Source organism: Suillus fuscotomentosus (genome assembly GCF_016647785.1).
Source record: "Suillus fuscotomentosus strain FC203 chromosome Unknown F5891scaffold_8, whole genome shotgun sequence".
Lineage (NCBI taxonomy): Eukaryota > Fungi > Basidiomycota > Agaricomycetes > Boletales > Suillaceae > Suillus > Suillus fuscotomentosus.
Window position 1 is genome coordinate 519,617 of NW_024539520.1, and position 20,752 is coordinate 540,368.

The window sequence follows — 20,752 nt, forward strand, 5'->3', positions numbered from 1 at the left end:
TTCTATTGTGCAACAATAATGTTACACCCGGTCCACATTTCAGAGCTTCCACAATTCGCGGAAATGGCCACAACCAACAGGTTGATATAAAAGTCGGCACTTGGACAATTTTCCAAACACCAAATTTTGCTCGTCCGTATCTACATTACCACATTGACTTCTATATCAACCATGACACCTTCCGAGGCAGCAAACGATGCCCTAAACGCCACTCTGGCAGCCGTGCAACCGCTCATGAAGCGTTGCATGAAGTTGAAGGAGGGCGATCCAGAGAGTTTGACACTATCGGATGACATCGCCAGGCGTGTGGTGAGTTTATTTCTTTTGGACTTTGGAATTCCTGGCAAGCTAAACCCCACGCAGGCCAAAGATCTAAGGATGCATGCTGGGGATGCAACATCATTCTCCCCGCAGCTACTCTCCTGTGCTGCCGTGATCCGGCAGTACTCCAAGGGCGGTACTTTTGAGTGCGTCCCCGACTGGACCTCTGTGTCAGACAATGACCCGAGGATCCAGAGCCACCCAAGGTTTGACAAGACCGTGGGCTACCGCAGTCCCTCTGAGATTGAGGTTTCTACCTCTTTTGAACCCGTAAATTTACCTGTGTCTGCCGTCCTCTCCCCAACAGATACTTTGACGCCGCAGTCCACGGTCTTGGCGGTCTTGCTGACTGCATCCATCGCAGATGGAGATCCAATCACCTCACCGGACACTCCACCCAGACCAACATCTCCCCCACCCAAGCCTGCGGATGCAACATCATCCGCTGACACTTCAGCACCTCCTGCTACTTCCTTCAAACACAATCTCTTTGTGGCTGGCACTCAGAAGAAATCTGCAAAGGTCGCGCCGCAGGTCGGCAAAAGTAAGAAGAGAAAAGCGGCAGACGACACTGACGAGGCGGTTACTGACACACCCGAGTTGCCTCCCCGGTCCTCGAAACCGAGGCAACAAAGGAAGAAGAAGTTCCGCTGGGATGAAGACCCAGAGAACGCTCCCACCGGAACGGTATATGCGATCCCAAAGGTATGTCAGTCGCATGAATTGTTGACCAAATTGTTAACTCCCTCAGCAGAAGGTATCGCTGCCTGTTGCCGCTAAGAAGGATGCCGACCCGGCAGTTCTGGACACTTCTGATGCGCCTGATGACAAAGGTTTCCAGGATGCAGACACCAGGGTATGTTATTTGCGCTTAACAAAGCTCTTCCACTCATTCATTTATGCAGCCTGCCCTATGGGGCCAGGATTCCCATATCGCTACCCCGTTGCAGGCAAGTCATTCAGCATATGACTGCCATAATATACTAACCATTGTACAGTATTCCGTCCGTCATCACCCCCGGAAGTGCGACAAGTGCAGGAAACTCGACATACCCTGCCTTGTCCTGCCGGACAAGAAGTTCGGATGCACGCGACTAGCTTGCGCCAACTGTGATCAGATGAAAATCACATGTGCAATCGATGGCGTGGGTGTTAGGGAGAGGTTGCAGGCGAAGACTGCTGTAGCAGCATCCAATCCTCCCAAGCACTCCGGAACGTGCATTCTGAAGTCCCGCGCCAAGACACCTGGCCGCTCATCTAGGAAGACAAACCTAGCGCCCCCGCCCCCTAGTTCCTCCAGCAGTGAACAAGAGGGTAATGGTAAGTTTTTGATTCAATCCGAGAAGCTTCCACTCATCTAGATTTCGCAGAGGCAGAGCAACAGCCAACGGATGTCCTGCCCGGAAATGCTCCAATGGCGCAACTTCCAACAACATCCGCAGCCGACCCAGTCCCACAGCCCGAACAGGACGCCCAGCCTGCGCCGGCCAATGCCATGGATGCTGAGCCAACAGCAAGACACATCTTGCAAAGCATCCAGGACCTCGGCAGGAGGTTAGATCTCTTCGCCACCAATGAGCGGGTGGAGGCATTGGAGGTAAGAGTTGCTTCAGCGGAGACCAACTTCAACCAACGGTTGAACGCATTGGAGCAATGGCTGAACATCTCAGATGCACGGCGGAGAGCGATGTCCGCATCTTAATGTCTCCCGATCTTACAATATGGCTATCCTTTGTGTCTTTTCCAGGTTCTTGTACATACTGGCTCCCGATATTCTGAGGATTTATGCCCCGTGTCATGCTCCCGTTGTTACCATATGACCAGCTTTGATATGTTCTAGGTTTATGTATATACCGGCTCCTGATATTCTATGCCCAATGCTATGCTCCTATTGTTACAATATTACCGACTGTTTTGTAATGTAAAGGTTCTTATGGATACACTAAGCCAATATTCATGAGCCCGGCCCATCCGAGATCAATGTTTGTGCTTTGGCAAATCAACTGGGCCCGACAAGGCCCAAGGGAATTCATTTGGTCTTGGAAGGGCCCACAAATCAAATTATACGGCATAGACTTTGCATTTGATTTCGGAAGGGCCAGCTGGTTATTTCTCTGGCCCAAGATAGGCTCATATGATTTCGGAAGGGCCCAGCTGGATGTTTCTTGGGCCCAGCACATATGCAAGTTATCTCGGAGGGGCTTCTAGATAAGCCCAGCAGGTTATTTCTTCGGCCCAGTGCTAGTGTTGGATCTCGGAAGAACTTAGGGAAGGACTCAGCCAGGTATTGTAGGCCTAGTCAGTTGCTATTAATTGTTCAACCCAGAACGTACACAAGCAGCTGGGGAAGGGGCATCTACAGAGTGTTGGTAATAATCTCGGAATGAGTGACAGATGGCCCCGGTAAATGAGTTTGTAAAGGACCTACGGATATGCCCAGCAAGTCAATGTTCATTGCTGTTTCAGGAAGGTCTGGTGAGAAATTTTTCAGGCTGTACAGTATCTTACCGATCTCCCCAAAGAGTAAAGCATTTGGTCTTGGAAACACTGCTGAGTGCCCGGTAGATGTGCATGTCATCTCGGAAGGGCCGATTGACATTACTTTGACACGATATAGGATTTGGGCTCAGAAGGTAGTATAGTGAGGTGTAGTCAATAGGGATGCATCTTGATATAGATCTCAGAGGGATACACCATACATGTAGCATCTGCAATGATGTGCCCTCTACCGCATGAACTATCTATACCGGAGTATCATGGCATTGACTGTCACAGGTTCATGTGATCATCATGAAGTAAAGTACATTCTCACTAGGGAAAACAATATGTAGCAACCAACAATGCGGCTCATATATACAAATTACATGGACCAAGACCCAGCCTACAGGAACATCGACCAGGAACAGCATAGTCAGGACAAAGTGGCTGAGTTATTGTATATATATATGGTAATGGTGACTTGCGTAACAGATCCGGGCATCACGAGATGTACCGGAGATGCTGACATGCTCTCTATTGGGCATCCGATGTGTTCCACCCGCTCATTGGTGGCCAGGAGATCAGATCTCCTGCCGAGGTCCTTGATGCCCTGCAGAATGTCCCTTGCAGTTGGTTCGGGACCGGCAAGGTTGGTCGGCGCAAGCTGATCATCCGGTTCCGGTCATTGGCTTCTGAGAAGAATTGGGAACATTTGCATGGGCACATCATCCGGCAGGCCAGGCTGTTGCTCCGCATCTGAGAGTCATCTCAATGAGTTCAACTTCTTCCGATTTGATGGCAAACTCACCTGCAACGAGGTTAAGTTTAACCCCAGAAGAACGGGAGGATTGCGCAAGTGTGTTCTGAGCCGGCATCTTGGAGATCACGCCAGATGTCGGAAAGCGCATTCCAGAATGTTCAGCAGAACTCGAGGAAGCCACGGATGCCTTTGCCTGCATTCTATATTCCATTTATGTATGGTAGAATCCTCCTTACTGAGACTTGTGAGAAGGCGTGTGCCATGGGCAATAATCGAATTGGCGAGCTACATTACAACAGATATTAATCTATGTCGCCGTTCTCCGAAAAATACAGACTGGTATCAAGCAAAGTGGACTTTTGGTGCTACAACAAATTATACATGAATCAAATGACCGTTAGCGACCCTTCACCAAATATACGGCGGCGCTTTGCAGCTGGCTCCCGAACATCTTGCTCAGGATGAAATAGATAATTCAGCATATCCAAATCATGCTCCGCCACAATCTTCTGCCCATCCCACGCACCGTCAGGCCGTTGAATATCCTCCCAATTGACATACATAGGATAATGCGTCTTCTGGATCGGTCTGGCCCAATCGAAATCGAGCAGCATGAAGTGTTTGTCGTCCCGCACAACGAAATTGGTATCTCGGAGGTCGCCATGAACGTAGCCGTCATTGTGATTGTGTAACTCCCGGATGAGAGTGGTGATGGTCTCCTTCAGCGGCTGACGGTCCGACACACTTATCTCACTGAGTAGTCGATATGAGCCAGGTCGTTGCGCAAGCAATCATTATCAATATCAAGGGCATCCATAACCACCAGATTCCAGCCGCCGGGTAAAGAATTGTAGGCAATAATTTTCGGGGCGTTCCCCTTGCTGGCACAGATTCATGGGCCTGAGGGGAATAGTGCCTGACAAACTTCATGCATATCTTGCTCCCAGCCACACCGCCGACAGTTTCCCCGAAGAAGATAAGTCGATCCCTGAGGATTTGAATCTCATCATATGAGAATTGCTGAATGAAACCGGTGGAAGTGGTATAACTCCGAGGGTAAGGACATTTAAGATATGGATCTTCGGGTGCGAGGGACGGGATTGGACGGGAGTATAGTTTGGTAAGTTTCTCGACGGCAATTTTGAGAGCCCCGAAAGTATGAGCTGCCATCACTTGCATGTGGAGGTCTGTTGAATGCCAAAACAAAGGAATGATAGGGACCAGGACATCGGACTGGACTTTTTCAGTGAAAACAGAGCCTGAAAAGCCGATGCATGCCCCTAGTTGTGATCAATAAACAGCTTTAGCAATTAATCTGGTGAAATGAACTAACTGAAGACGATGATATGGATGCATGGAATGAAAGACCGGAGCCTCGCCATCTCAATCTTCGAGTCTTCCATAAACTTGCGGTAGTACAGCATCGCCTCCATAAATGGTTCGGCAGCGCCGCTTCCGATCTCGTTCTTCCCCTCAATAATCATCAGCACAAACTGTCTGTTGGTAGACAAAAGATGTCCGTCCATTGTACATCCGGTCGAGCCAACCATAGAAGCATTCAGTATAATACCGTAGTCCCGGAGTACTTGCCGGAATGTATTCATCCGCGCGAGTTCATTGGGATAGAAGGAGGCCATCTTTTCCGACAGTTGCAAAACAACGTCATTATCACGGACGGTTGGTTGATGATTTTGACAATCATCCACGAACTCGGCAAAGATAGGCTCGAGAAGAGTAATGGGAACAGGGTCCGCGGCTCTGCGAGGACGATTGCAAAGGTACTCTTGCTGGTCCTGCTTCATAGAGAATGCGGATGGTTTTGCTCCGGCCGACGGACTACCCGCGCCCTTCTTGAGATAAGCGATTCGCCGATCAACAGCTGGAATTTGTCGTGCAATGGCAGGATGTTGTACGACGATATGAATGCATCCGCGCTCTATTCCATCCGCAAACACATTGGACAGTTCGGTTTCACCCATAAATGGCGAGTCGGATACCCGGACAGCCATACAGGATCTTCCAGAAGCAATGGTGGATAGGCCATTCCTGATGTAGATCAACTGCGGGTGCCAAGACGAAACCCGGAAATGCAGCACCGCACGTCGGTGACAGCACAAGAGGAAGGCAGGCGATGAAGATTTGGATGTGGCGGTTATCGCAGATGAACCCAAGTCACCTCCACTCTCGAGGTCCAGACAGAAGAGAAAGAAGAAGTTCCAATCGACTGACGAGGACAAAGTTCACACCGGAACTATCTTGGTAAAGGTATGTTTGATTATGTGTGTATATGAATCCTGAACTCACACGCGCTCCCACCGCCTAAGGCAGCGTCAGACAAGGATTTGAATCTGGCGGGTATAGACTCTGCGGCCGATGACAGAAATGTCCGGGAGGAAGAGACATGGGTGCGTTATCTGCTTCCCTGCTCAACATTAAGAATCAGCATTCATATTGAACTGTATCCGGTATTTTATTACCCCCGGGACATCTGTATATTCTCCCGGAAATATGCTACCGGACTAGTTGATCACCGTCCTTGGATTGAAAGCATTATCTAGGTTCGGACTCTTAGATATACTGCGCGGGTCGCCGATATTGCGGAGATTCTGTGATTTTACCCAGTTTGATGCTCCAGTACATATATTATTTCACCTATTCCTTTTTGAATGGTTTTTGTGCGTACTGCTTAGTCCCACCTAGTCACATACGCCTGGCTTCATGGTGATTGCATGAAGCTTGAACTTCCAATAGCATAATATACTGCAGTGTATATAGCTCATCTGGTTGTAGGCCGGGCATGATACAAGTTCTGGCATGCTGAGCTACGGAAAAACGATCGCGTCCAATTATAGCTCTGGGGGTGATAGGTAGCCAGCACGCTAACACATATATCATCTTTTTATCCGTATGCGCTCCTATATCAAACTGTTGGTATTGCTTCATCTTTGTAGTAACTAAGCCCATGTGAGTTGTGGCTACCGAATATAGTAGCCGACCGGATTACTTGGTACATACGTAGCCGCAGGTCATCATACCATCTTCCGATACCAGGCATCGCCACGACCTGATTGGATGTCTTGCGTATCATACGGAAGATGTTCATGATGACAATTGATAACCTGTTTGGCGATTCTGGGGAATGCTTGGGATGTAACTTCTAGATAATCATGTATGCTGATGTTTCCATGCATTTATCACATAACTGGATCCATTTGGCTCATGATCTACAAGGGTTTCCACATCATCCGTGAAATTGATTTCTTGAATTTCCGGAGAGGTCAATCTGCAAATGTCAATATATATATCTCTTCCGGTATCACATCAAAAGTTGCATTGCTCTGCTATTTTTATTGGCTCCAAGGCCCAATCACATCCTGGATCGCATCCATCTTCACCAGAGACCCATATCCGACGTTTTAAGCCAGCGTGCAAGCCCTTCCGAGAGCAACAGTTCACTAGTAGGGCCCATCCGTAAGATAGTGTAAATATGTGCTGGGTCATCAAATGACCAACTGTGCTTTGCCAAAACCGCATTACGCACAGAATCAATTGCTTGGCATGTCAGTTTTCCCTTGTAATGTTCACTGACCTCACAATAAAGGGCTGAGCCCATCCATCAAATGTTCCGAGATTATCCATCTTAGCTTGGTCGCCTCTCAGAGAGTAACATGCTTATAACACAGGCCGAAACATCACTTCCTGGCCCTTCTGAGATGAAACTCATCCTTGTTGGTCAACTGGACCTTTGCTGATTGAGCCTCACTGGGCCTAACAATGATTAGCTGAGCCCTCCCATCAGCATTACCGAGATCAAAGCATATGCTGATGGGCCCAAAAATAACTAGCTAAGCTCATCCGTAACCCTAGAGGAGCGATGAGCTGGCCCGCTCCCCACAGGTCCCTGTTGCGCAGCCCATCTGCCTGGGCAGATTTCCATGATTAATACATTCATACACAGCCGCCACAACCGAATTTTGTCTTGTCTTGCCCACCCGACGACACAAAACTCGACTTCTTGGGCCGAAAACAACATCCGTGACACCAGCTGGCCCATCCTGGAAGCACCCCTTTGATCATATGTTTGCCATATGATGCATCAATAAACATATTGTTCGGCAGAATCGTCTTGAAAGTAGGCTATTGTATGCCAAACATTCCTGACAAAGCAAACTTTCAATGTAGTGGAACATCTGATTCATCTATTGCAAACCTTCATACATCTCCTCACTGCTATCTTATAGAAATACAAGACAAATACAAGTACAGCATTAGGCTCCTTTAGTCATGAAATGCGCAGCCGGATGTGCCAACGATCTACTCGCCGGATGTGCCGGGAGGGGCGCTAGAGAATCGGGAGGATAAAGGAGAGGAGGCGAACGGAAGCGATGTTCCAGGTACAGCTGTAGATACAGATCTCCTGGCATTATCTAGCCGTCTGCTGTTGACACCAGGGGGCTGCCTCGCAATTTGCGAGGCAGCCTCCTCATCACCGCTGCCGGTATTGTGGAGTGACCACAATGGATATATGGCCTTATGTTGCTGCGATTGTGAGTCTCCAGGCTATGCTCTCACGAGGACGGTGTATCATCTGATCGTCTTTGTGCTTCCGAAGAGCCATGGCCAAATTGCCCAGAGATGATGATATCGCAGTCCAATGCTGATTCGAAGCGCTTAAACGTTTCTCCAGCACGGTCAACCTCACATCTAATCTCTCCTCCATCACACCTAACCTTGTGTCTAACGCGTCACCCGTTCATTTGTGGCAAGGAGATCAAACCGTCTACCGAGGTCATGTATACTATGCAGTATATCTCTGGCAGTTGGCTCGGGCTCGGGCTGATGTCTGAGTCTGCCTGACCCAACCGTAGGATCGGTGATCGGTTGGGCCGTTGCTGGGGGTAACACTGTCTCCAAAGGCTGCATGGCCAGGGATGCCAGTGGATCCGGATGTGGAGTCACACCCTCCATTGGTTGGTCCACATGTGAGTCTGAAATTTGATTGATTTTCGCTAGCCCGAAGCGTGCTATAGATGTGCTTACCGCCCGATAAATCCAACGGAACATCCTTTTGTCCGGCACGGGTGAATACACGAGCAGGTTTTTTCTTTCTTTTTGTGGTGGCAGCTTTAGCTTGAGTTTTGGTGGGGCGCGATTTGGGGGTGCGGATTTGAGTACGTTTGGGAGGAAGTGCTTCATCTCCCTTCGACTTTGCTTGCAACCTCTCCCGGACGCCAACACCGTCAATTGCGCAGGTTATCTTCATTTCATCGCAGTTGGCACAGGCAAGTCGCGTGAACCCATGTTTCTTGTCCGGCAGTACAATACAAGGTACATCCAATTTGACACATTTGTCACACTTTCGAGGGTGATAGCGAACGGAATACTGGGACGACATACATCACCTGATATTAGCATCCAGAGTATCAAGAACCCACCTCCGCCGCCGTTGCAATGGTGGAATCATGACCCCATCCAGTAGGCTAGAGAAATAAGCATTAAAATGAAATCACCGAGTAGATGACGACCTACCCGGGTGTCTGCATCCCAGAAACCTTTATCGACCGTGTCCGAGGGCGTTGGATTGACCAGTCCTGCAACTGCATTTGCCGTCGATGCCGACGATTTGTGCTGCAACATTCATGCTAAAGTCAGAAGTACAAACAGCAAAAGAAGGATGTAGCACCTTCCGGGTGACGAGTATGCTTCCGGTCAGGTGGTTCTCATCATCATCCGACATGAACTTCTTCTTCCTTTTCGGGGCAGATTGCCGGGATAATGGGCGTGGTGCTGGTCTACGCATCCCGTAAGTTTCATTTGTGGCATCATCTTCCGCTTGTATGTTCTTCCGCTTGGCCGGTTGTCGAACGGTCTTCGTTTGTGTCTTCATGTTTCCCGTCACACTAGGATCGTCCTTGCTTGGCGCAGCTGCGGTAGAAGGGTACATAGGAGTCAGCGGTTCCAAAGGTGCCGTTACTGTTCGCGGAGGAGTTGGCGGGACCTGGTCAAACAAGGCTGCCGGGGTAGATGCATGTGCATGTATGGCCGGGCTCAAGATATCCTTTGTGAGGGCAGGGTCTTGAACGTGAGCTATCGATCTGCCCTCCGGAGTGGCACCGAAGGGCAGTGTTGAGGAGGTAGCTTGCGCATCCGTCAAACCGGAAGCAACAGGTTCCGTGACCCCAAAACTAGTGACATGACGATAATTTACCGTCTTGTGGAATCTTGGATGATGCTTGATGCGTGGATCATTGTCGACGATGGTTGTCCAGTCCGGCAATGCTTGAAAGACGCCAGCCTTGGAATACTGCCGTACGACCGCTGCACATGACAGCAGCTGGGGGGAGAATGATGTCGCGTGGCCTGCGTAGAGTTTTAAGTCTTTTGCCTGTAACCAATTGTGTTAGTACCAACATTAACACCACATAAACGGCAGCGGACGTACCACACGTCTAGCGATCTCATCCGATAATGCCAACCCCGCCGCTGAATCGCCCTCCTTCAACTTCATACATCGCTTTATAAGCGATTGCACATCCTCTAATGTGTTATTCAGAGCAGCGTCTGCTTCGGAAGGTGTCATAGCACTAGATGCAAAATGTTGGTGAGTTGATAACAGCGCAACTCTCTGGGGAAGAGAAAAAGGAATGACTCAGAGAAATTTTACCCATATCAGGATCTATATGTCATATCCCATATATTCACGCTTCTCTTCCGGACTTCGGACCCTGAGATCCGGTCTGGTCCGATGTATAGATCCGCTTCCGATCCGATTTACGATAAGCTTTCTAATTCATTTCCTGTTTCATATAACGTTAAACACAGCCTATTCGGTATTTCCTCTTCCCGGTGTTTCGGTTATGCTTATTACCGGTATGATTACTGATCCGTTAACCTATGTCTCATTTCCGACTCGCGTTTGATAACCTTTGCACATGCTTCGTACATAGCCTCGGACCCTTGCTTACTGATACTTCCGTTATCCTCATAGTATATAAACTCGTGTATATGTCCTGTAGTACCTCAGTTCGAATATCATCTTAGTTTGTCCTCTTTCTGTCCTCCGGACTTGAGTTCTCCTTACTCTTGTCACTCTCCGAGACTTCGGATAGATTCCGATAGTCTATATCCTCGGCTCTACCTTCGGGTAGTCTTTACTCTGTTAGTTTCTAGTTCGGATACGTCCGGATTAGCCTTATACGCGTTTCCGATATCCGGAAGACTTCCGGATATACTACGAGACCCGTCCGGACCTTCGGACGCGTTATCGTTAGTACTTTGAAATAAGGGACAGTACTTGGGAAAGGGGCACAGCGTACGAGCTGAGGCCGAAGTCCTTCGGATCCGATCTTACGAGAGTACGACCTTAACAGTATATTCGAACTCACACCTTTCCAAGTACACTTACTCATATCATGGCTCCTACTAAAGTAAACCAAGCCGCTTTGCACGCTGTCGGACTTTCGTCCACCCGACGCGATCCGACATCCGTAGTTAACGCCTTCACCAGTTTCTCTCAGCGCCGTGTATCACGCGGTCCTGCTCAAAGTATTTCGCAACTCATGAATCGTCCGCATCCGGAAACCCCTACGCGCACTCCTGCCGGAGGTGATCCGGATGACGAAGGACCTCCGGACGATGAAGATACTCCTGGTGGAAACCCTCCGGATGACTTCGGAGGTGATCCGGATGATGAACCGGATGACAACGATGATGAATTTGACGGGTTAAACCCACAAGACCGTGTCATGCTTCGGCTTTCTCAAGCCATCGACAATCTCGCACGCAACAATCGTCGTCCGACCTCGTCCGAAGATTCTAAAGTCAAGATCCGTGAGCCCGATACTTTCGATGGCACTGAGCCTCGGAAGCTTCGTGCATTCTTCGTCCAATGCGAGCTCTACTTCCAAAGCAAACCCAAAGCCTTCCGTTCCGGACGGGCAAAAGTCAACTTCGCCCAATCCTACCTTAAGGGTATGGCACTCGAGTGGTTCGAACCGGATCTCCTAGCCGACGAGGACGATGATCGTCCGGATTGGATGGATGATTACTCCGCGTTCATGCTTGAACTCCAAACCAATTTCGGACCGCACGATCCGTCCGGAGATGCGGAAATGCAATTGGAGCAACTTCATATGCGTGACGGACAACGCATTAATAAATATGTTGTTGAATTTCAGCGTCTTGCTTCACAAGTCCGTGGCTGGGGTGACGGTGCCCTAAGACGCCAATTCTATAACGGACTTCCGGCTCGTATCAAAGACGAAATCAGTCGCATGGGTAAACCTTCCACCCTTTCCGAATACAAGATCCTTGCCCAGACTATCGACGCTCGATACTGGGAACGGAAGGGAGAAGTCGCCCGCGAAACTAAACCCACCACCTCCATTCCTCCTAAGCAAACCACGTCCGATCGGACGAATTCCAACTCGTCCGGACCTTCGAGGTACAAATCCGACAAACCCGCTACTTCCGCATCATCCTCCGTTTCTAAACCTCCGGACCTTACCTCCAAGTTAGGAAAGGACGGGAAGCTCACGTCCGAAGAACGTAAGAGACGGATGGATAACAAACTCTGTCTATTCTGCGGTGGACCCGGCCATTCGGCTCGGGAATGCACCAAGTCTACTTCGCGCGCTGCCAAAGGCCGCGCTGCAGTAGTAACTCCGGAAGACAAACCGGAGGCTTCGGATGAAGCAAAAAAATAGTCCGCAACCCTCCCGACTCCGCACGGGATGAGGGTTGCGTTGACTCTACCCGTGCAACGGAGCTACGTCTCAATGCTGTTTCTCTTTCCGATCCGAACTCTCTTTGTCCATACGTTTCTATTCCTACTTTTCCTGATATTTCTGATTTTCCTTCACTAATTGATTGTGGTTCCTCTCACTGTTTTATAGACTCTGATTTCGTCCGAAAAAATAAAATTCCTACATATCCGATATCTCCGCTTTCTCTCCGTTTGTTTGATGGTACTTGTAATAATATGATTTCTGAAGCTATAGATTTGCCTATCTGTTTTCCGTCCGGTGTAGTTACCTCCGATACGTTTTACGTTACTCCGTTGGATTCTTCTTGTTTTATCGTTCTTGGATATAGCTGGCTCACCCTACACAATCCGTTGATTGACTGGGTTTCGGGCAGCATCGATTTCCGAACGACTTCTCATGGAATGCCTTCGACACCTCCGACGTCGCTTCCGTCTCCGGATCCGCATCCTCCGATGGAAGATTTACCTCCTCCGACTACATCCGGAACCTCCGCTGATAAAACCATCCCCAACATTTCCTTGATCAATGCGGTTGCCTTTTGCCGGGCCTGCAAATTGGAAGGATCGGAACAGTTCAGCATCTACCTTCGTCCGACCGGTGTAGACCTCCGGTCCGCTTCCCTTTCATCCGATCCTCCGGACCTGTCCGGAATTCCTCCGGAATATCACGAATTCTCGGATGTGTTCGATAAGGGCAAAGCTAGCCAACTTCCTCCTCATCGTCCCTATGATCTCAAAATCGAGTTAGAGGAAGGAACTAGTCCGCCCCTCGGAACCATTTATTCTCTATCTGCAGTTGAGCTTGCAGCCCTCCGGAAGTTTCTTGATGAAAATATTTCCTCCGGACTCCTCCGTTCCTCATCCTCTTCTCACGGAGCTCCTGTCCTGTTTGTCAAGAAAAAGGATGGCTCCCTTCGCCTCTGTGTAGATTTCCGTGGACTTAACCAGATTACCAAGAAAGACCGATATCCGTTACCTCTCATTACCGACCTCCTAGACTCTCCGAGCCGCGCTAAAGTCTATACCAAAATCGACCTCCGATCCGCTTATCATCTCGTCCGGATAGCGGACGGAGACGAATGGAAGACCGCGTTCCGAACGCGTTATGGCTCATATGAATGGTTGGTAATGCCGGAAGGTCTCACTAACGCTCCGGCTGCATTCCAACGCTTTGTCAATAGCGTGTTTGCTGATATGCTGGATGTATGCGTTATCGTATATCTGGACGACATCCTCATCTATTCCCAAGACCTTGCATCCCATAAGGAACATGTCCGAGAAGTCCTTCTCCGTCTCCGAAAACATCGACTCTATGCTAAACCCGAAAAATGCGCGTTCCATACCACATCCGTTGAATACCTTGGTTACATCCTATCTCCGGACGGCTTGACCATGTCGTCCGAGAAGATCCAGTCCATCGTTGACTGGCCGGAACCTCGGAAAGTTAAGGATATTCAATCCTTCCTCGGATTCGCAAATTTCTATCGTCGATTCATTTTCAATTACTTGGACATCGTAGTTCCGCTCACCCGTCTTACCCGCAAGGGGGTTACTTGGGATTTTTCCGATGATTGTCGGAAGTCTTTTGAAACACTCAAGAAAGCTTTCACGTCCGCTCCGGTGCTTACGCACTGGATTCCGAATGTTCCGATAGTCGTAGAAACCGACGCCTCTGACTACGCTATAGCCGGAATACTTTCCATAGTATGTCCGGACTCAGAGCTTCGTCCGGTGGCATTTTATTCTCGGACGCTTACCGCTCCGGAACTCAACTACGACACTCACGATAAGGAACTTCTAGCCATCCATGAAGCTTTTCGGACGTGGCGACATTACCTTGAAGGCTCTGCCGAGCCGATAGACGTTGTCACGGACCATAAGAACCTTGAGTATTTCTCTACCACAAAACTCCTCTCTCGCCGTCAGGCCCGCTGGTCGGAATTCCTCCATCAGTTTAACCTAGTCATCCGTTTCCGTCCCGGAAAACTCGGAGCTAAACCGGATTCCCTTACTAGACGCTGGGACGTCTATCCCAAAGAGGGGGATAAGGACTACGCTCGAGTTAACCCTCACAATTTCCGTCCGGTATTCACTTCGGAACAGTTAGCTTCGTCCCTCCGAGCCTCAACTCTAGTAACTCCGGTTCTTAGGGCAGCCGTTCTGATTGATATCGACCAGCTCCGGAAAGACATCCTGACCGCACTTCCTAATGACCCTATCGCATCCGAACATCTTCCGGAACCTTCGGATCCGAGATGGACGGTGGACGATAGTGGTTTCCTCCGCTGCGACAACCGTATATATGTTCCGGAATCTAATAATCTCCGTCTTCGCGTCCTCCAGAATACTCATGATCATCCGTTGTCCGGACACTTCGGACAGAACCGGACGCTAGATATCATCCGACGCGAGTACACTTGGCCAGGAATCCGTACCTATGTCAAAGACTACGTCAAGTCTTGTACTTCCTGCGGCCGAGCTAAGGTTCCGAGACACAAACCTTACGGATTGCTCAAGCAGTTACCCATACCGGAAAAGCCTTGGAATTCTATATCCATGGATTTCATCGAGCACCTTCCGGACTCATCCGGCTTTACAGCCATCCTCGTCGTAATCGACCGTCTATCCAAACAAGCTATATTCATCCCTACCCACGACACCATTACCTCTCCGGATCTCGCTCGTCTATTCGTCCTCCACGTGTTTTCCAAGCACAGAGTTCCATCCCATGTCACTTCGGACCGAGGAACAGAATTCGTATCGCATTTCTTCCGGTCCTTAGGAAAAGCATTAGATATGGTCCTCCACTTCACGTCCGGATATCATCCGGAAGGAGACGGACAAACCAAACGAGCGAACCAAACCCTTGAACAATACCTCCGGATATACTGCAACTATCAGCAGGATAACTGGTCGGAACTACTTCCCTTGGCAGAATTCGCTTATAACAACGCTCCGAGTGCTACTACCGGAGTATCACCCTTCTTCGCCAATAAGGGATATCATCCGAACCTATCCGTTCATCCGGAACGTGACCTCTCATCCGCCCGCGCACGAGACTATGCAGTAGACCTTGACGAACTCCATCAGTTCCTCCGAGAAGAAATGGCCCACGCACAAGAAAGATATCAAGGACCTGCGGACGCCAAACGGAAACCTGCTCCGGATATGAAAATCGGAGATCCGGTCTTCGTCAAAGCAAAATACTTCCGATCCACCCGTCCGTCCAAGAAACTCTCGGAAAAGAACTTAGGTCCGTTCGAAATCATAGCTCGTCCGGGTACGCATTCTTTCACCATCCGACTTCCGGATTCCATGCACTCCGTACACCCAGTTTTCCATGTCTCGCAATTAGAACCAGCCACACTCAATACCATTCCTAATCGTATCCAATCGCCTCCGCCTCCGGTCGAAGTCGACGGAGAACCCGAATATGAGATATCCGAAGTTTTGGACTCAAAATTAGACCGTCGGAGAAGACAATGTCAACTCCTATACCTCGTCCGATGGTCCGGATATGAAGGAACGGACGAGGAGACTTCATGGTTACTTGCTACGGAGCTCGGTAACGCATCCGAACTAGTTTCGGACTTCCACGCTGCATATCCGAACAAACCCGGTCCTATTCAACTTTGAAGTACATAGTGTGCATACGAAATACAAGTACATTTAGAGAAGAAGCATAAACGGACCAGAAATTCCTACATCTCCATAGACCCATCCGCCTCTCCGGATCCGCCTGCATCACTTCCGGACGCCCTTTCCATCACCTCATCTTCCTCCTCCGGACCCGGAGACGTCCGAAATCCCTTCCGAATATGTCCGAACAACATGGCTTGAAATTCCCTCTGTTGCTGAAGGAACAGCTCAATTCCGGAGCTCATCCGGTCCGCTGCAGCCCTGCTGCCTTCCGCCGCCTGAATACTTCTCTCCAAAAGGGTGTTAGTCCTAGCCAGCTCCGCCACTATACTGTTGGCTGCGGCCACCCAAGCCTGATCATCGTATTCCGTCTCCATCTCCTCCGGATCTTCAGGAGTCGGACTCTTCTGACGTTTCTTACCTTTACCTTTCGGAGATGGAGATCCGGCAGCATGCTTCCTCTTCTTGCCCTTGGGCACCTTGACAGTTCCGGGTCGTCCGGGGCACGTAGCCTTGTCCTTCCGGCAGATATCGCAAGACTTGACCTATCCGGACGTCAAAACACTCGGATCCGAAAAAAAAAAAACACGGATTAACTCACCAGAGCATTGCTCTCCGCATCCGTCCAAAGGCAAGTCCGGCCTCTGTCGCTGCAACGCTTGCAGGATCCGTCCTTGTCAGCGGAAATGGCACGAGACTTTTCATCCGTCAGGCAAAGCCATCATAACCATCCGAAACTCACCATTTCCTCTACTATCTCCCTGCGCCGTTTGTTTTCTGCCTCCACCCGAATTTCGGACTCTCGAATCCTCTTAAGATCCTCCTGAATCTTCCGTTCCTCTTCACGCTTCCGCTCCGCCTCCTGACGCTTCCGAATCTCCTCCTCCTCCTTCCGAGCCGCAGCTTCAGCGTCCGCTAGTTGCTGTTGAAGCTCCAGCAGTTTCTGCTTAGCAGTCTTCTGAGATCCGGAGGTGTTGCCAGACATTTTCGATAGAGCGTTATAGAGAGTAAAAAGTGGGAAAGGAAGAATCATCCTGGGACGTCCGCCCTTGAGTATACCTGTCCGATTCCGAACTCAGACGCTTCTCCATCATCTCGCGATAATCTCGTCCGGTCCGGACCGATGGTTCTTGTGCCTCTAGGGATCGGCCCTAAGGGGGGGATACTGTCATATCCCATATATTCACGCTTCTCTTCCGGACTTCGGACCCTGAGATCCGGTCCGGTCCGATGTATAGATCCGCTTCCGATCCGATTTACGATAAGCTTTCTAATTCATTTCCTGTTTCATATAACGTTAAACACAGCCTATTCGGTATTTCCTCTTCCCGGTGTTTCGGTTATGCTTATTACCGGTATGATTACTGATCCGTTAACCTATGTCTCATTTCCGACTCGCGTTTGATAACCTTTGCACATGCTTCGTACATAGCCTCGGACCCTTGCTTACTGATACTTCCGTTATCCTCATAGTATATAAACTCGTGTATATGTCCTGTAGTACCTCAGTTCGAATATCATCTTAGTTTGTCCTCTTTCTGTCCTCCGGACTTGAGTTCTCCTTACTCTTGTCACTCTCCGAGACTTCGGATAGATTCCGATAGTCTATATCCTCGGCTCTACCTTCGGGTAGTCTTTACTCTGTTAGTTTCTAGTTCGGATACGTCCGGATTAGCCTTATACGCGTTTCCGATATCCGGAAGACTTCCGGATATACTACGAGACCCGTCCGGACCTTCGGACGCGTTATCGTTAGTACTTTGAAATAAGGGACAGTACTTGGGAAAGGGGCACAGCGTACGAGCTGAGGCCGAAGTCCTTCGGATCCGATCTTACGAGAGTACGACCTTAACACTATACCAATATGTCGGTGGTGGGTGTTTCCGAGAAACGCGTGGCCTACATAGAAGCATGGGTGTCTGGACCGATTTAATGTAATTATCACGTAATAGAAGGTTGTTATCGATCATTGTCCCACGTACTCAATTGCCGTACATATCACAGTATATCTTGGCGCATATTTATTATGTTCTCCGACTTCATTTTCACACATATGATCATGTCTGAGCTACATGTTCGTTGTGCCACTCCAACTATGTCAAATCCTGGCGACGAAGTGTCCTCATATGCTGATGACAAACTCTCCAGCATCGATTCTACCGAGTCTCAATATCGGTGTTCTACACCTACTGACTCCCTGGTACAGGACCGCCGCGCATTGGAGGAGGATCCAATCGATTGGTGGGGCACCTATGTCCCTTTAGAGTCATGGATTCCCCCCAAATCGGAGAGCATTCCGACATTTCAAGGAATCATCGGACTGGAATCATATCCGGTGTATAAATGCAAGTTCTACATAACCCCTATTCGGCCCGGTATTCTGAAAACATCCCCATTAAAGTATATAAGTTCCGTGCCGAGCTTCCCCATTATTATGAATATCGAAGTGATTCCATGGGAAAGAAAGAGAAAAGTAAGTCGTTTGCTGGATTGCTGGCATGGTTGAACAAACCTGGTCCGCAGAATACGAACTTTGTTTCAATGGTGACTTTGATGAAGTCACAAGCATGCTGTCCGGTGAGCATGGAAAATGCTTCATCCATTTATCTAACAAATTGAATTAGACATGTATGTAACTGAATTGCTTCGGACCCCAAACTTTTTAAGAGGCCAACATTCCCGAACAATCAAAGGTCCTGTTGGTCAGTTATCTGCACAAACTGGATTTTCCAGTGACTGAACTTATGAATAGAATTAGGAGGTGCAACATCGGAAGGTTAGCACGCTGACAGCCAGGATCAAGCGAACTTATGTTGATCAATCGGAAGATTCAGCTAAATCGCAGACATCACCAAATGCCATCAGTCCGGTGATGGATTCAACAATTCTCCAAGATCCTTATGATTGTGGATGGGACGATCCGACTGTCGATGGAGCTGCTGCCGTTCACGAGTTTTCCGCACCCGATTCATACAATTGCGGATGGGAGGATGGCACCACAGCGCCGGAAGAAGCTGCGAAGCCTGGAGATGGTGCGTTTGTTCAATAACTCATGAGAATAGACCATATTAATATGATTAGGAAATGCAATATCTGAAGGTTGGCACAACCTGGCTGCCAGGAATACGCTAACTTGTGTTGATAAAATAGAATGTATGCCAAATTCACAGACATCACCGCATCCCATGGATCCGGTGCCGGATTCCATGACTCTCATCGATGATCCCTATGATTGCGGATGGGATGGTGCTATTGCACCCTCAAATCAGTTATCGATGCCTGATCCTTATGATTGTGGATGGGAGGACCAAACTGCAGCTCCGAATGAAGTCATAATGCCGGGAGAAAGTTTGTTGGTTATGTACTTCTTCACACTTCTACTAACCAGGTTATAGGATCAGATAATGATGAACCGGAGGAAGGCGAGTACTATCTTGGCAGCCAACATTTGATTACTCAACCGCAAAGCAGACTGGGCTGCATTGTCAAATCTGATGAGAAATGAAGTTTTGCAGGAACCTATACCCGCAGATGATGTATACCAGTCCGAATGGGATGATCCGATGGTGAACAGGGCGGTATCGCTAAATGAGTCTGCCGCTGCAGACCCATACGATTGCGGATGGGAGGATAGTGTAGATACCGAAGCCTCAGCAATGAATGTCTCATCGGAAGAAAGTTAGTGGGCATTTTGTTGTTTCAATCCCAACTGACAGGTTCACAGGATTGAATCCAAGCCAGGATGAAGGTATAAATCAACCTTCCTGCCAGGAAGGCCGTGATTCAACAGATGATACGGCTCATTTGTCACACTCTATTGACAATGTTAGTCAACTGAGACATGCGGGAAATCGTTCATACGAGTCCGGGTGGGATGATCCGGTTGTCCAGGAGACGGCTCTCTCAAAGTCATCGACGGCCAATCCTTACGACTGCGGATGGGAGGATGATGCTTCGTTGCCAGAAAAAACAACAACAACGGGAGATAGCACCGATGATACATATGGATGTGGGCGGCAGGACTTTGCGATGACCACAACTGCCGAGATATTTCAGGATCCTTCCGATGAACATGGGGACTATAGTGCAAATCGGCACATTGTTCCCACCGATCGGTCTAGGTCGGATTCAATAAATTCATTCAAAGTGGATGACGTTGATATGGAAAACACACTTCCGGACATTCAAAAGGACAGCACCGAGGATCTTTACGATTGTGGGTGGGACGATCCAATGGATAACACAACTATCAAGGAGTAACCGGAAGTGTCTGAGATGAGAGAGGAAATTGATGTCATTGACCTGACATCGCCAGAGGGGAGAGAAGTTATAGACCTTACATCTTTACCTGCCACCTCAAGTAAGTCATATGTGACTTGCTGCATTCTTTGCTAATGTCCGATATATACAGGGCGGTCCTCTTCACCAGCCGATCCCAATGTGTTTGAGGAGGCTGAAGAGTCCATGCGTCGAGCTATCCAACGACTAAATAGCATAGGACATAATGACTGTGAGTATGTTGATCTTGCAGCTCCATCACGCCTGACCTACACGTGAGGCAGTCGATCGATATATACACAGCATTGTCACACCAGCGGTCACACGTGTGCCTGACCCTCGGCCGGCAATCACATTCATGGCAAATCGAAGTTTGTTTGGTGCATACGCGGATGCCAAAGATCGGGTGACCTGAACTCGGTGCAGATGTCATTAATATTCACCGTTTGCTCAACATTCACCGCCGGATAATGGACCCACTAGATGCCATGATCACCGGTATAGAGCAGCGG

General features: G+C 49.0%; 5 protein-coding genes across 5 annotated transcripts; 2 read left to right on the forward strand and 3 right to left on the reverse strand.

Annotated features, from left to right (window-relative positions):
- Positions 1-171: 171 nt before the first annotated feature.
- F5891DRAFT_1183656 (uncharacterized protein) lies at positions 172-2,023 on the forward strand (the record flags this gene model as incomplete). Its single annotated transcript, XM_041366323.1, has 5 exons — positions 172-309; positions 364-1,026; positions 1,076-1,177; positions 1,227-1,641; positions 1,692-2,023. 5 exons carry the CDS (start codon positions 172-174, stop codon positions 2,021-2,023), a joined length of 1,650 nt encoding a protein of 549 aa, XP_041230572.1.
- Positions 2,024-3,481: 1,458 nt separating this feature from the next.
- Positions 3,482-3,758, reverse strand: F5891DRAFT_1183657 (uncharacterized protein; the record flags this gene model as incomplete). The annotated part of the gene is made up of 2 exons (XM_041366324.1): positions 3,482-3,555; positions 3,608-3,758. The coding sequence occupies 2 exons, from the start codon at positions 3,756-3,758 to the stop codon at positions 3,482-3,484; spliced, it is 225 nt and encodes a 74-aa protein (XP_041230573.1).
- A 187-nt stretch (positions 3,759-3,945) lies between these two features.
- On the reverse strand, positions 3,946-5,568 carry F5891DRAFT_1183658 (uncharacterized protein; the record flags this gene model as incomplete). Its single annotated transcript, XM_041366325.1, has 3 exons — positions 3,946-4,312; positions 4,485-4,839; positions 4,893-5,568. The coding sequence occupies 3 exons, from the start codon at positions 5,566-5,568 to the stop codon at positions 3,946-3,948; spliced, it is 1,398 nt and encodes a 465-aa protein (XP_041230574.1).
- Positions 5,569-7,873: 2,305 nt separating this feature from the next.
- On the reverse strand, positions 7,874-10,067 carry F5891DRAFT_976574 (uncharacterized protein; the record flags this gene model as incomplete). The annotated part of the gene is made up of 8 exons (XM_041376627.1): positions 7,874-8,051; positions 8,132-8,284; positions 8,337-8,547; positions 8,600-8,942; positions 8,995-9,039; positions 9,089-9,187; positions 9,243-9,944; positions 10,002-10,067. The coding sequence occupies 8 exons, from the start codon at positions 10,065-10,067 to the stop codon at positions 7,874-7,876; spliced, it is 1,797 nt and encodes a 598-aa protein (XP_041230575.1).
- Positions 10,068-18,021: 7,954 nt separating this feature from the next.
- Positions 18,022-20,655, forward strand: F5891DRAFT_1183663 (uncharacterized protein; the record flags this gene model as incomplete). The annotated part of the gene is made up of 14 exons (XM_041366326.1): positions 18,022-18,362; positions 18,410-18,435; positions 18,486-18,539; positions 18,587-18,664; positions 18,715-18,738; positions 18,791-18,994; positions 19,044-19,061; positions 19,113-19,310; positions 19,358-19,446; positions 19,478-19,640; positions 19,687-20,178; positions 20,230-20,322; positions 20,374-20,472; positions 20,525-20,655. 14 exons carry the CDS (start codon positions 18,022-18,024, stop codon positions 20,653-20,655), a joined length of 2,010 nt encoding a protein of 669 aa, XP_041230576.1.
- Positions 20,656-20,752: the final 97 nt, after the last annotated feature.